At 43.4% G+C, this 14959-nt stretch overlaps 1 protein-coding gene and 1 pseudogene across 1 annotated transcript; both read left to right on the forward strand.

The window, feature by feature from the left end:
* The first annotated feature begins 1072 nt into the window (after positions 1 to 1072).
* On the forward strand, positions 1073 to 2123 carry LOC133911239 (uncharacterized). Its single transcript, XM_062353441.1, has one exon. It carries the CDS (start codon positions 1225 to 1227, stop codon positions 1720 to 1722), a length of 498 nt encoding a protein of 165 aa, XP_062209425.1. The 5' UTR covers positions 1073 to 1224; the 3' UTR covers positions 1723 to 2123.
* Positions 2124 to 7393: 5270 nt separating this feature from the next.
* On the forward strand, positions 7394 to 11628 carry LOC133913270 (deoxyhypusine synthase-like; annotated as a pseudogene).
* Positions 11629 to 14959: the final 3331 nt, after the last annotated feature.

Genomic DNA, 14959 nt, shown 5'->3' on the forward strand with positions numbered 1-14959 from the left:
CCAACTTTAAAACTATTTCTTGCCTTACCTTTCCTTTCTTTTTTTTTACAGACACTCTTTGTCTGACAAGATTATGTTAGCAAATTCCAAATTAGTTATGTTAGTAATCAATACACTTTTCCAAATTAATTAAAAATATGCCAATTAAATATACATGTAATCAAAATTACAAAATTAAAACAACAGAACGCAAACATATTATGGATTATCACATAAAAATAATATCAAAGAATTTATAATGCATTTAAAAAAGTAATATGAGATACGGAGACGACATTAAAAACAATAATAATTTAAAAAAATCAAGAAACAAATAAAAATCAATTTGCATAACACATAAAATGAAAAATTATAAATTAGATCTATTCACAAATAATAAATATGATTCTAATATTATGAAAAAAATTACATTTATATTTTACATTCTAATATTTAAATATAAATAGCTGATGTATCTAACATACAACTATTATTAATATAAATATCTAAAATTCAATTATAAACTAAATTTCTAACCTATGCAGTTGTACTGATTGATACGCTAGTTTACAGAATGCATTTGGTGACCCCCAGTGCTGGTGCCAGTTCGTGCCAAGGCTTGTTGAATACATCATCTTTTGTCCCGTATCACCTCGAATCCGTGGGTGCAACGAGGCGGTGTGCTGAAATGGCGAATGCATCGTCGACTGTGCAAGGTACGAAAGTTACCACAGGGCACCAGTGGCAGTGGCCGCAGCCACTGGCAGGTGGGCCCCGCGCGCCACGCCAACGTTGCAGTGTGCCATGCAAGCAGAGAGCGCCAGGTAGCGCGACAGTGCGGCACCGGCCGCCGAGCCAGGTGGCAGCACGTACTACGGGGCGAGACGGGCCTACGGCGCACAGTGCCTCGCGCGCGTACTATGGAGCCCCGCATGCAAGCTGTCCTCAACAACCTCCAGGTTGGCGTCCCTCTCTCGATAGTCTCGCTCCGCCTCCTCTGCTCTCCCCTCACCGCGCGCTCGGCACTACCCGACGCGTCCACCCCGGCTATATATACCCAAGGTAGCGCGCACCGGACGCCGCCTCGCTACTCAACCCCACAACGACCTCCACCAGCAGCTCGCCAGCCGCCGAGCGCTCGAAGCTCGAGCTGAGCTAGCTGGACGCCTTGACCTCTCGCAAGAGACTTCTCTGCTCTGGATTCCTTTGGTCCGTGAACGTGCGGACATATACACGCATTCTACAATGGGAGCCTGCAACTCGTGCGAGGCCACCGCGGTGGCGGCGGCGCCGGGGTCAACGTCGGCGGAGGCGAGGGTGGTGCTCTCGGACGGCGCGCTGCGGCGGTTCCCGGGGGGCACGCGAGCGTCGCAGGCAGTGAAGGTGGCAGCCGGCACGGGCACGGGCGCGTGGTTCCTGTGCAGCGCGGACGGGCTCGAGCTCGGCGGGGCCGTGGCCGCGGTGGGGGCGGCGGAGGAGCTGCAGCCCGGGCAGCTGTACTTCGTGCTCCCCGCGACGATGCGGCGGCGGCCCCTGCAGGCGGAGGAGATGGCCGCGCTCGCCGTCCGCGCCAGCGCCGCGCTGGTAGGTGACCACGACGGCCCGCTCGTGTTCCCCGAGGCGGCCGCGGCCGCAGCTGGAGGAGGCACCGTCACGCGTTCCGGCAAGGGGTGCCGGCGGTCGAGGAGAGGCAGCAGCCGTGGGCGAGACTTCGTGCCGGACCTCGGCGCCATTGCCGAGTAGCCGCCGGCCGTCTAGCTAGGAGAACCAAACGGCAACCCGCGGCGGGCAGAAAAGAAAACAAAAATCAAGTGTAGTACGTGTAAACTGATCAACCGGAGGCTTTGACTAATTCTAATCTAGGAGTGGAGCTCAGCTGGCATGCTGGTGTACGTGTATACGCGGCAGAGCGTACATGTAGAATACGCGTAGGTACGTGCATCCCCATGTGCGAGCGTGCACCGCGATCCAAGGGCCGGAGAACGCCCAGAGCCTGGATGTATGGCTGACGAACGGGACCCACAGTGGGCTGCTCGCCCTGAGCTGAGCTGTAACCACTGGGAGTCTAGCTTGGACAATGCTCGAGTGACTTTTGGCAATGTGGCAATTCAACGACCAACGAGTCAACGACTCGAATTTTCTAATCTTGATACAGATTGTGCTGCCTAAGTATGTCTTCCTCCTCTAACCTGTAGAGCAGTAGAGCTCTGATTTTGTACGCTTGACTTGCTTTGGGGCGTAATACGTGCTCATCTCCGCGAAGCAACGTGCCCAATTGGGTACGAGGGAAAACGACACGGCAGGAGAGGCCGCGTCCTTTCCCTTTCCCTTTCCCTTTCCCATCATGGCATCACCCTCTCGGCCTCTTGGCTGGCTCTCGTCGCGTACCCGCCGCGGCCGCCACTGGCCGATGGGATGGCGCGCGGAGCTCGTGACAGTACGCGCGGACTTGCGAGAGAAAGAGAAGACGTGACCCGCGGCGTGTGATCTGACGCGCCGGGACAACGAGTTCGCACTACATCGGCGCGTGGCGGTAGTGCGCACCACATCGGTCACACGCCCGATCGAATCGATGCCGTCCTGTCATCGGCGACGGCGAGACACAAGTTCGGCATTCGACTCCGTCCGAATATATGCGTTCCATTTCCACGTACGGCTCGGGGCACTGCTCCGTTTAGCTTCTCGTGGAGTTCATGATTCGAACATCTGAAGGAGCACATGGAGTGTCGTACGAGAGAGTGCCAACGGAGTAGGAATGACATGGCGAAATTCGGAGAACTCCTTAGGTGAACCATTCGGAATTGGCCAAGTTAAGTGCTGCCGATCGAGATGCTGCTAGTGGCAGTCTCCTTCTCCATCATCGACCAACATGTTTCTAGTCCTCATTGCCAATTTACTCGGGTAGCTAGTAATCTAGTATGTACCATGCCATGCGCAACATTTTCTACAGTAGTCGTTCACAGTATATGGGACTATGGGTATCCTCAGTCGGTGACTCAACGACTTCGCAATCGCGTAAGTGATAGAATGGACGTGTGTCTGGCGACCGGGCACGGCGAGATCGATCGGGCCATCCATGAAAGTCGTCAGTTGATGTTCATCATTGGAGGGCGTGACCTGCACAGGACTGGGGATTCAGAAAAGAGGTTGGGTGGCGATGGAGCGGTGCTGTGCCTGTGCGTATCGGGATCTCTGACGCTGACCCGGCCCGGCCAACACAATCCTTCCTACCCTCACCCTCCCGTTGGGGACCGTGCAGTTGCATGAGCTCGACGTGCATGTGGTGGCCAGCCCAGTTGAGCCGAGACTGAGAGCCCGCCCATGCCGTCACAGGGTATTTGCGGAACTGCCCCTATGTTAAGCTAGGCATTTGCTCCAAGTAATCCGGATTAGTACTAGCTAATTATTATTGGACCACTCGCTTTGCATGCCGCTGCAACTTGGAGGGTGCCTTGCATAGTTGCAATGTTGCATATGGACATATGGTCCACCTTGGCGCTGAAGGAGTGATGACTAGATGAGGCCATGCGACGTGGATGGCACAGATTGAGATGGCAACTCGGCCCAGAGGTCCAAATTAATACCCGTATCGAAACAGGAGTTCGAGTGTAGTTGGATTCACTTAGTATCTGTTTGGTTGACTGTATTATCCTCAATTAGACTAAGTAGATGCTAAGTATATGTTTGGTAGTCCCTACCGCTTGTGTAGCCGTACTGCTAGAGCCAGATCTTAGAGAAACGTTCAAAAGTTCCGTAGCTCTTCAGTCTGACTAAGGCATGCAGGCTAAGCCCAACCTAGCTAGGATGGTCAAACTAAATAAACCCTTTTAAAAGAAAAACAACAATGCGAGCGAGTTCTTTGGAACCAATAATCCAGTATGAAACGATTTAATTTTTCGTAGCAACTGAGAAAAAATTCAATTCCAAACGAAGGCTTAAGAACAGGATAACTAACCACTGGTTTCAAATGGGTGTGAATGAGCAGTTTCATGCATAATTCCGTATTTCACTATTTCTTTTTTCGTTGGAAAAATTAACAGGAGCACTGCTATATCATTTAAGAATGAAGCAAGCAAATGTCACATGCAGTCTATTACATAAAAGGGGGATAACTCGAATGATTGCAACACCAATTAAGCTACACTAGCTCTGGGTGACCGCAGGCAGTCCTGCGCGTTGCAACCTCCTCCTGGATGAGACCGAAAACTTGTGCCGGTTGCATCGATTTGTTGTAAAAAACTCTTCCATTTCTCTCTTTCCAGATGTTCCAAACAGTGTACTACATCATGAAGGCCGCCGTAGTACGTCGCTGCTTCTTCGTGAGAGGAGAGAGCGCCCGCGACCACCATTCCGAAACTGATGCGTCGGTGGCCGCCGGAATCTTGACGATGTTGTGTGTCCCGGCTTGCATCTTGGTCCAGACCTCCCTGGCGAAGCAGCACTGCAGACATAGGTGTGCAGCAGTTTAGGATTCTTGATCACACAGCGGACGTATAGGATTGCAAGGCCAGTTCGTCGTCGCCAATTTGTCCGCCGTCAAGATCATCTTGCTCTGTACAAGCAACCAAGCCAAGAACTTGTGTTCTCCTTCAGCATGCGCCCGCCAAATCGCCTGGCCATCTAATTGGTTAAAAGACCCTTGGAATTGCACCATGTATGCTGATTTCGTAGTGTAAGCGCCATGAGGTGCTGTTGCGTTTCTCCTCTTTGTTTGCTGTTGCGATACTCTACATCTAGCTTTTTAGCTAAGTTCTTAGCCTGTTTTATTGTATGGTTTTTACTTAGGTTTTTCTTTAATTAATCGAGCGTTTTAGTCCGTCGGAATTTTTTCTTATTAATATAATAGACAGCTCTCCTGCCTGTTCAGTTTTATATCTATATGATTTTATCAGCTTGTACAGAGAATTGTATGTGTTGGAATGCATCCCAAAGCATCACAAATTCCCCCATTTCTTCAGCATTTGACATCCTCCATAAGCCTCTGGTCCAGTTGTGCTCATGTCTTATTCTTTCTCCAATCAACCTTATACAGATTTGGTGCAATGTCCATCGGTGCACGTCCATTGAGCCAACTACATGGCCAAAATTTGGCCGTGCAGCCCTCACCAAGGGTGACACAGGTACTAACTCTGAATAGTTGTTTATCAATTGCATCACACGGTGGTGTGGTACCAATCCAAGATCGGTTAGGTTCAGTCCACGCATACCACAGCCAATGCAGCCAAAGAGCTTGTTAAACAAATCAAGGTTCAGAATTCCTAAGCCTCCAAGTTTTTTCGGCCTACAGACTCGTTTCCAATTCATCAGGCAATGGCCACCGTTGGCCTCTGCGGCTCCTTTCCGTAGGAAATCTGTTCGTATTTCACTATTTCTCCATGGGCATTGCAGCTGAACGCCACCAAACGAAGAGAGGCCGGACGATATGTGTATTGCTGTTGCTGGTTCTGGCGCTGCTCTCGTCACGAGAAATGATGCGCCATGAAACCGGGAAGGAGGGAGAGGAGTTCCAAGTCGAGACAAGCGGACGCCAGCTCGTTGCACACTGGAACGCAGACGCCAACCGCCTCGGTTCGTGGACCAGCCTTGGCTTGGCTCTCTTCTCAACATCCCCGTACTGCCTTTATCTAAAAAAAATCACCGTACTGTGTAACTGCAGTACGTAGTAGGCTAGTGGTATTTATGTTCGACTTATTGTGGTAACCGATCGAAAACCACTATTACCGAGTTTATTGGTCACACCAAATTCATAATATAAGCAGTTTTTGAATTTAAATAAAAAAAACTAGAGACAATTTTAAGATCTTTTGTGATTTTTTTTCCAAAAATAATGTCGGGAGAAAGTTTGAAAAAAAAGAAAAAAGTTGAAACGTGCAGCTCATTTATTAACTCATGTTAAGTAAAAATTTAATATGCAAACACATATTTCTTGTGTAGGATGTATCTTAAAAGATCTTTAAAATTAGTTTCACTTTATTTAAAGTTTTATTAATTTATCTATAATTTTACAAAGTTCATAAGCATAAAAGTGAATATGTTAAGAAACAGCATTGTAATTAACCTTTTCATATCTATCATTATTTTTTTTACATAAAGCATAGTATAAGTAAACTAATAAAAGTGGTTCCACTAATTTTATAGGTGTGATCGATTAGTTATGAATTAATCTAGTTATAATATATTTACACATTCATGTATATTATATTAACTATTCGATGAGTTCACGTATTTTTAAAAGATATATGATCCTGTAAAGAAGACTAACAAAATTGATTTCATAATTTTTGGATTAGCAAAGAGTTAACTATGCATTTAACTAGGTTTAGTAAATACATTTTCTTGCAAAAAATATTCAATTTTTACGAGTATAAATATTTTTATCATGTAGATCATGTTATAAGGAAATCAACAAAATTTGTTTCACTTGATTTGAAGCTCAAATAAATTAGTTATTAATTTTACAAGGTTGAGCAGTTTTTGGTTTTTTATTAAATTTCACTGAAATTCGAGAAAACTGCTCGATAAATCGAGAAAACCGAACGGTTACCGAAACCGGTTGATAAATCAGGGAATTCGCTCAATAACCGGTCCAATTCGAGCGGTTACCGAATGCCGATTCGGTCGATTTGTTCTTTGAATTACAAATTTGACCGAGTGAATTTTGAACGAATTCTCACTGAATTTTAAGCGGTTTTCACGATAACTACAAATTTTCAGTTACCGTCGAGGACCGGTTTTCGTAACTCAAACGATATTGTGATCCATGGTGGTACTACGATTTCATACCCTTTGTGTTTTCAATCGCACAACAATCCCGGAGGTACATGACCTACATGCCCCCGCTTTTGTATCAGCTTTGTACCCAGCGATATGCTTGGAGATCACAATTAATAGAACCACTCGTTCTGAATCTATTATAATTATTTGAGTGTTAAAAGAGTCGCTATATTCGCTCTAAAAGATCATAAAAATACTATGTTAATTGAATAAAAAAAAATTAGATCATTTTTTATTATAAACATCTAAGAGCCTAGATTAAACCAAAGAGTACATATCAAACACGATTAATAGATAGTTAAATTCATAATTAAAAATTATAGAAAATTACCAGCTCATTTTTAAATGAGAAATTATTAATAAAATAAACTAATTTTTAATTAAATGTTATTATAATAAAAATATTACAATAAAACTAGCCATATTATTATGTGAACCACCTTGCTAGTTAAAAGAAAAGAATTGAAATGAAAGCCTCTCTCTTGCCAAACCAGGCCGGAGAGATGAGGCGCTGGGCCAGATTGAAAGAGTATTACTTGGTTCGGCACGGCAGTTTCAGGCCTATTTTTAAATGAGACTTATCGGGCTACATCCTTATAACCCAAAAACGCAGAAGGGTCCATTACTGCGAAAACGAAATCTGGTTCTTCTACTTCTGCGGGGGCAAAAAGGGAAGTGTAGCGAAGCAGCTGTCTCGCGGCGGCGGCGGCGGCGGCGGTTTGGGCTCCAAAAGGCTTCACCGGGGATGGCTGGCGCGGGAGGCAGCGGCGTGGAAGAGCTGGAGGGCGTGCGCTCCATCGTGCTGAAGCCATCGGAGACGCTCGACGAGGCGTGGTTCACGAGGATCGCCGGCGCCGACTTCAACGACGCTGGCCTCGGCCTCGAGGGGCTGCTCGCCTCGCTCTCTTCCACGGGGTTCCAGGCATTCAACCTCGGCGACGCCATCGACGTCGTGGACCAGATGGTACGCCGCACGCTTCTCCGTTTCCTCCGCAGTGTTGATGAGTTTGCCTTGGGATCAACTGTAGCCTGTACCTTCTAACCTACGAGAGGAGGCGTGGTCTTTTGTAGTGTGATTCCTGTGGAATCTCCAGTAAAGTTCTGTTTAGACGCCTCCATTTTGTTCCGGAGCGCTTAGAGACCAAGTCGTAAACAAGGTGAAGCTGATAGATGCTCAGTTCTTCAGTTGGCACAATTTCAGTGATGCAGATATATGTGTATTTTGGTAACAATGGAAGTAACAAGGATAAAGCTAACCTTAGTACGGGCAGCTCTGTACTGAGTACTGACAGTTAATTTATACTAGCTAAGTGTCCGTGTGTTGCAACGACAACACAAATATTGGATACGGTAACATCAAGCACAAACTCAATGTATAGATATATGGATGCGACATGGGAGCACCGCCGTATGAATATGTTGGGAGCCATACCGTAGTTTGATTTCAGATTGGATCCGAAAAAAGAGGACATTATTCGCTAATTTCCCTCCTAATTTTTTCATTTATTTTCATTAGTAAAACGAGCCCCATATCTATAGCGGTAACGAGGTGGGCAGGCTAGAGGACGAGGGTAGATAGCAAAAGTGGCTAAATTATTTAAACTTTAGATGTTTTTATTAGATGGGAGGAGAGTAGGAGAAGAGGTGATGTGAGAACCAACTTGTGTTTTATATAATTAGAAATCTGTCAAAGTTTTGAAAACTAAATGTGGCAGATGTACATAAAATGGGTAGGGGAGTTTCTACTTGTATTGTGAATTGCTGGCAAATTTTGAATTTATGATTGTACTGTCATATGGTGTGAGATGGAACTAATCTATACGAAGAAATATATCTGCTATCATGTCAGTTCTGCTGATTTTGCTACTCTCATTTGCATCGTTCTTATATTTTGTTAACCCTTTCTCCTGTGCTTGACTGCACTGAAGTTAGATTGGAGGTTGTCACATGAGAAGCCAAGCGAGGATTGTGATGAAGCTGAACTTGAACCTAAATATAGAGAATCTGTGAAGTGCAAGATATTTCTGGGCTTCACTTCAAACCTTGTGTCTTCTGGCATCCGGGATATAATCCGATTGCTAGCTCAGCATCGCATGGTGAATTCTCCAGCTTCAGTATCACATTTGCAAACTTGAAATGAAAAAGAAATTTAAATATCCCTTTGTGAATTGGTTTACTTAGACATATTTGTTCCAGTGTTGTACTAACATTACCAAATGCATTGAGGTCTTGTGCTCTGATCCATGCCTAATTTAATGTTCGTTAGGTGAATGTTATTGTTACAACTGCTGGGGTAGAGGAGGATCTTATCAAATGCCTTGCTCCAACTTACAGAGGTGATTTTTCTTTACCTGGAACACTACTGCGGTCAAAAGGACTGAACCGGATAGGAAATCTGTTGGTGCCCAATGATAACTACTGCAAGTTTGAGAACTGGATCATGCCTCTTTTTGACCAGATGCTGATGGAACAATCTACTGAGGTAAACATTCCTATTGGGTCTTTAAGCTATGCATTTTTCTTCTAGCTGAAACAAAGTTAGCTGGCAACAATTATTCTAAATTTATGTCTCATGTAATACGCATGTGCTTCTGATGTAAATATTAGCTACAAAGCCTGGGGATTGCAGAAGATGCGTGAATCGGAGTGGAAAGAAATCAAAGAATAAATTAGAGCAGATTACATGGTGTAGTTTTATATCGTCTTTTAGTATACTAGAAATCAAACCTGAATATGATTTCTTTCCCCCTAACAATCTTTAGAGCCTTCCTTATCGAAGGGCCTAGGATTTCTTTTTGACTGAAACACTATAAAACCAGGAAAAGAAAACCTGACATGGAATAGATCTGCGATCTGTCTCAGAAAGTACTTCAAATAATCTTTGCTTATCATACCAGAATATGAAAATAAATATACTAAAACTAAAATCTAGCATGACATGAACTTTATTGGAGCTTGTTTGCATCAGCTTCCTGTTTTATAGATAATATGCATTTGGCTGGCTTTTAGAGTGATGAGTTATGACTATGCTTTTCTAGCAATAAGATTATGAACGTGAACATCCAGGCAGTGGGATCTTGGCAAACCAAATGTATGAAGTATGAGTTATTATTTTGTGTACAAATTGCTGATCAATACAGAGGATTGCACCTTAGTGGACATTTGGTGTTTTAACTTAAAAGATCAATCACGACACCTTTTTTCTCTTGTAATAGCTTAGTACTATGCTCTTGTGTATCAGTGATGCATCCTATTCTTCTAGAAGCAAGTATCCGATCATGCTTTTTGTGCTTTTGTTACTTTATGCTTTCCTGCAGAATGTTTGGACCCCATCAAAGGTGATAGCTCATCTTGGCAAAGAAATAAATGATGAAGGTTCCTACCTTTATTGGGCATACAAGGTAACAAGTTTTTGGCTTTACCTTTGTATTCTTACAAAGTAGCAAAAGAGCAGCTAAAACAGGAACAGATCAGTTCTATTTATGAAATCTGTGTAATTCATACAGTGTACTTGCGTACTTTGTATCCACATTTGATACTGTGGCTGTTACTCTTGACGGGAGAACAAATTCTATACTTTTTGCTTAATTTTAGGGACAAATTGCATAGAGTTTCTTGTTCTTCTAGGGTCTAAGTTACTTTGAAGAGCTGTTTTGTTTATTACGTATCAAAGACTGAAGTCATTCAGTGCTGTCTCATTATTGACCAGAACAACATTCCTACTGCCCAGCGTTGACTGATGGATCACTTGGAGACATGCTGTTTTGTCACGCAGTCCGCAATCCTGGTCTTGTTATTGACATTGTACGAGGTAGGTTCCCCGTGCTTTCCTTTCATTTCTTTTTTTAGTATTGATTTTGGAACCTTTACAGATATACGGCTGATGAATGGGGAAGCCATCCATGCAACCACAAGGAAGACAGGGATCATAGTTCTTGGCGGAGGCCTTCGGAAGCATCATATATGCAATGCCAATATGTTTCGCAATGGTGCAGATTATGCTGTCTATATTAACACAGCTCAAGAGTTTGATGGTAGTGATTCTGGAGCACAGCCTGATGAAGCAGTTTCATGGGGAAAGATCAAGGGTTCAGCAAAACCTGTAAAGGTATATATACCTTCACGAAGTTTCAGATGCTTTTGTTTAATGTTTTATGTACCTCTAGTAACCTTCCTTTGGTAAACATCATGCTTCACGCACAAACACTTCTGTTGATCTGTCTTGCAGTGAGGTCTGTGTCTGTCTATATTCCTACATGATGTCAAACAGGTTTCTAATTTCTAAACCATCTTTAGTTACCTTGCCTTTTGCACTGAGAATATTACAGCTTTGCGTTTTGGGGTTGAAACATGTGGTCATTTAACTTACGTTAATAAATTTTGATTGGAGTACTGATGATTCTCTGACAGATATAATTGCGCTTTCACTGCTAACAGAGGATTTCAGCTAAAATCATCAAACAGATGGAGCATAATATTGTACCTAAGTCATACACCAGAATTGATTAATCTAATAATCTAATCTATTGTTTCAACATTTGGAAATCCAGGTGCACTGCGATCCGAGTATCGCTTTCCCACTTCTTGTGGCTGCGACATTTGCACGTAGACGTAGGGGTCACGGCTCCAAATCACCAAACTGAATATCTAGCATTAAACCATGGGCCTCTAACCGGCCGAATTTTGTTGATCTCTCCAAATGATTGTTTGGAGCACGAGCTTGACTTCACCCAACAGGGATGAAGCGCGAGATTCCGTTGACTCACATACCACCATTATTCGTTGTACACTAGATGTTGTAGTAGGCTGGTAGCATTTGTATGTGTAACGAATAAATTATGGGAATATCAACACACAGTTTGTTCGTCCGAGTCACCTGATGATGCCCGACAAGTGCACGAAATTGACGCATAACCTGTTTTCCAAGCAGAGTAGAGGTTTATTCATCTGAAGGCCCTGCTTCCATGTGTGCGCTCTTTTTTGTTGATGCCTGGACGGCATTTTGAGCCGTCGGATCCTACCGAGATGATCAGAGCAATCCAGGCAGGCATGTTGGGTTGAGTTTTTTTTTTTTTAACATCATCTTGGGTTGAGTTTTTGTCTTCTTGCAAGCTCTGTGTTGGTATTAGATCTTGTTTGTTTTGTGTTTCCGTCAGAAGCCATAAGCTAGAATAAATGAGGTTATATAGAAACGGTTTTTGAAGAAATTAAAAGTCTGTTTCTGAAAGCCGCCGCAGGCGTAACTACCACGGGATCCCCGCGTGCGCGCCGTCCTTCTCACGCTATATAATTGGCTGCGTGGTTTCAGCGCGTCAAACAGTTTTCCTCGCCTCCGAGACTCTGAGCTCCCAAGTCCGATCATTCGGCCACCTCACCGAACTCGGAGCTCGAAGCCGTGCCGCCGACGCCGACGAATTTTTCGCTGAATTCATCCGCCTCCGCACTCCGGTGCGTTTACGCTAGCTCCACACAGTGCAAGCACAGCATTGCTCACCACGCCGCTTTGAACGCGATGATCATCTTACGTCGCCGGCACGCTCGTCCCCGGCGAGTCAAACTGTGCCAACTGCGTCACGCGGTTCGGGGCGTCGAGATCTACTGATCTACCGGTTGCAGTAGCTATTTCCCTGAGCTTTAAACGTTGTCGTTTGCCAAAGCTGCCGCCGTCGAACTGACGGGTGCGGCCGACACGTCATCTGCCCGTTCACTATATTGCCGCCTCTATGCTGCGTCAAGCATGCCCGTGCCCGGTTAATGTCATACACCGTCTTTTCTTCTAAAGCAAATTTTTTATACCTGTTCAGAAAGACTCTTATAAAATTTTAATCATATTATCTATCATAACCTAATAGATAGGTTAAAAAAAAGAATAAAAGAGTAAACACGTGTCATCACATGAGAGAGTATTTCGTATGAGAAGATCCTATAAAATTTAATTCTTTTTTTTCTTCCCAAGTTTTCATTGCCAATTGCCATTATACTTGTACAAGATGTATTTTATTTTATTTTTGAATTACATATATTTTGCTTTAGTGTGTTAAGTGCTACGTGTAAACCTCAACGCTCAGACAAGTGGTCAATACCAGTACTTACAGCAAGGCCAGAGGCTATTCACGGGTAATTATTCTTGACCAAGCTTTTTCTTTCATCACATACTTTTGGTAGATATATATGTGTATGTATAATTTTACTTATTTCTATCCACCAGCTATCATATCTATCATGTGCTTCGTACCTTGTGATCAGAACCACATACCATATAATCATATATTGCAGTGCCGCAAGAATCCTATCACTACAGTTTGTTAAATACGGGACATTTACTTTCCTTTTTTAAGTTATCCCCTTTAAAAATCTCTACAGGTGATACAATATTACAAGACTTGGGATGCATCGAAGTGGGACTCCAGGGCAGATTATACACATAAAGTCTTTCCTGGGCTCCAGTATCTTAGTGTCATCGTTGCGGTTTGCTACTTATAAAGAGAGTACTACATATAAGGCGGACACACTTTCTAATCTGGCGGAGTTTGGAGCGTTTGTGTTTTGATAATCCCTTTTGAATGATTTTTTGCTTATTTTCATGTGTAAGTAGTGTTGTATTATCGTAAAAGTTTATCGGATATTTATTCAAATATGATTTAATGTGTGCAAATTTATACTCTTTTAAGTATTGACATATCCTTACCGATGTGCTATCCATAGGGTTTAGTGTTTAGGGGTTTAGAATTGTAGGGTTTATTTGGTCCCTAGCATCTTAATGTCGCAAAGAACTTGTTGGTCTGGTCGATTGGCGTTAGTAGAAGGGCCAGGATCACCGGTGGAGGAGAACGGTGCAGGTGGAGGCTTTGCATGACTTAGTGTAGATTATTCTTCGTTGTGGATCAGGGAAGTGTAGTGCGGGACGGTCACAAGGTTTCCGGAGAAGGCCTAGGTGACGGGAGGAGTGAAGTAATGAACAATGGGAACCATCTACCTGCAAATCCGTCAAGCCTGCACCTAAGGACATGGGTGGCAGCGTGGAAAACCCGGGTGGAGGGGATGCACAGATGCCAACTATGGTTTCTGTCGGGTTTGGAGGATTGGGGATTTTGTTTGGATGAGGGGAGGGGAAATTCGAGTATTAAGGTAAAGTAACGGTTTCTGATGCAAAAAATCTACGGAGCTAATAGAGAGGGCATAAAAAGGTAGTCGTTTCAAAATGCGGTATGAGAGGGAGATAGCTTTGAAGATGGACAAATAAGGAATGTTCTTCTAAAACATGGGAAAAGGTATTAACTCATAATGGAATGGCTAAATAGGCTCCCATAAGTTACATTTATATCTATAAATGTCTCTATAAATATAAATGCACACTACATGAATTTGTCGAGTATTCTCAAGTTTGCAAGATGTAGATATTTAGGAATGTTTAACAAATTACATGGTAAAGTAAATAATCGCCCATGACTTGGGTATTTGTAGAAGATGTTTCTAGGCTAAAAACATTTGGTTGTATATTGTTGCATGTTCATAAGCAACCACATGACAACAATCCTATGGATTTCCTCTAGAAAACAACCCAATAGCATCATCTTGAAATCCTATAAATAAGGGTGCCTTGAACCCCTAACCCATAAGACAATCATCAAACTACCATATGATAAATAGAACCTAACAGGCTCGAGTGCTTTGCTCAGTTGGTAGAGGATGCCATCGAGCACCACATCTGCCTAGGCTTGAATCAGAGTTTTCTCCTCATTCTTAATTGAGCGCAGAGCTCCTCGCATAAGAAAAAAAAAGAGAACTTAACAATTTACTACTCAATATTTACTTTTTTCCCCTCAACTCATGAGAATGACAAATACCATGAGTTAGGAAAAAACAAGGTAATGAATTTTGTTTTTTTAAATGTCATCACTTCGATAAGGTTTTTTTTTATTTAAATGTCTTCTCCTCGATAAAGCTCTTCCTCTTCTACTTTCATCGCAACATTAGCCTCCTCTTCCTTCTCCACCATGTCACCGTCTTGTTCACATCTTGTGCAAGTGATAAAAGTAGATTCTCGGAGAGTAAAGGATCAAAATCTTTGATGTAAAGGAAGGTGTTATGATTGGTAGAGGCTATCTTCATGAGAAGAGTGATGAGTATATATATAGCAAAACAATTGTGAGAAGAGTAGTGAGTATGTAGCTAGCAGCATTACAAGAATAGCAACTAGAACAAG

Source organism: Phragmites australis, chromosome 3 (assembly GCF_958298935.1).
Source record: "Phragmites australis chromosome 3, lpPhrAust1.1, whole genome shotgun sequence".
Lineage (NCBI taxonomy): Eukaryota > Viridiplantae > Streptophyta > Magnoliopsida > Poales > Poaceae > Phragmites > Phragmites australis.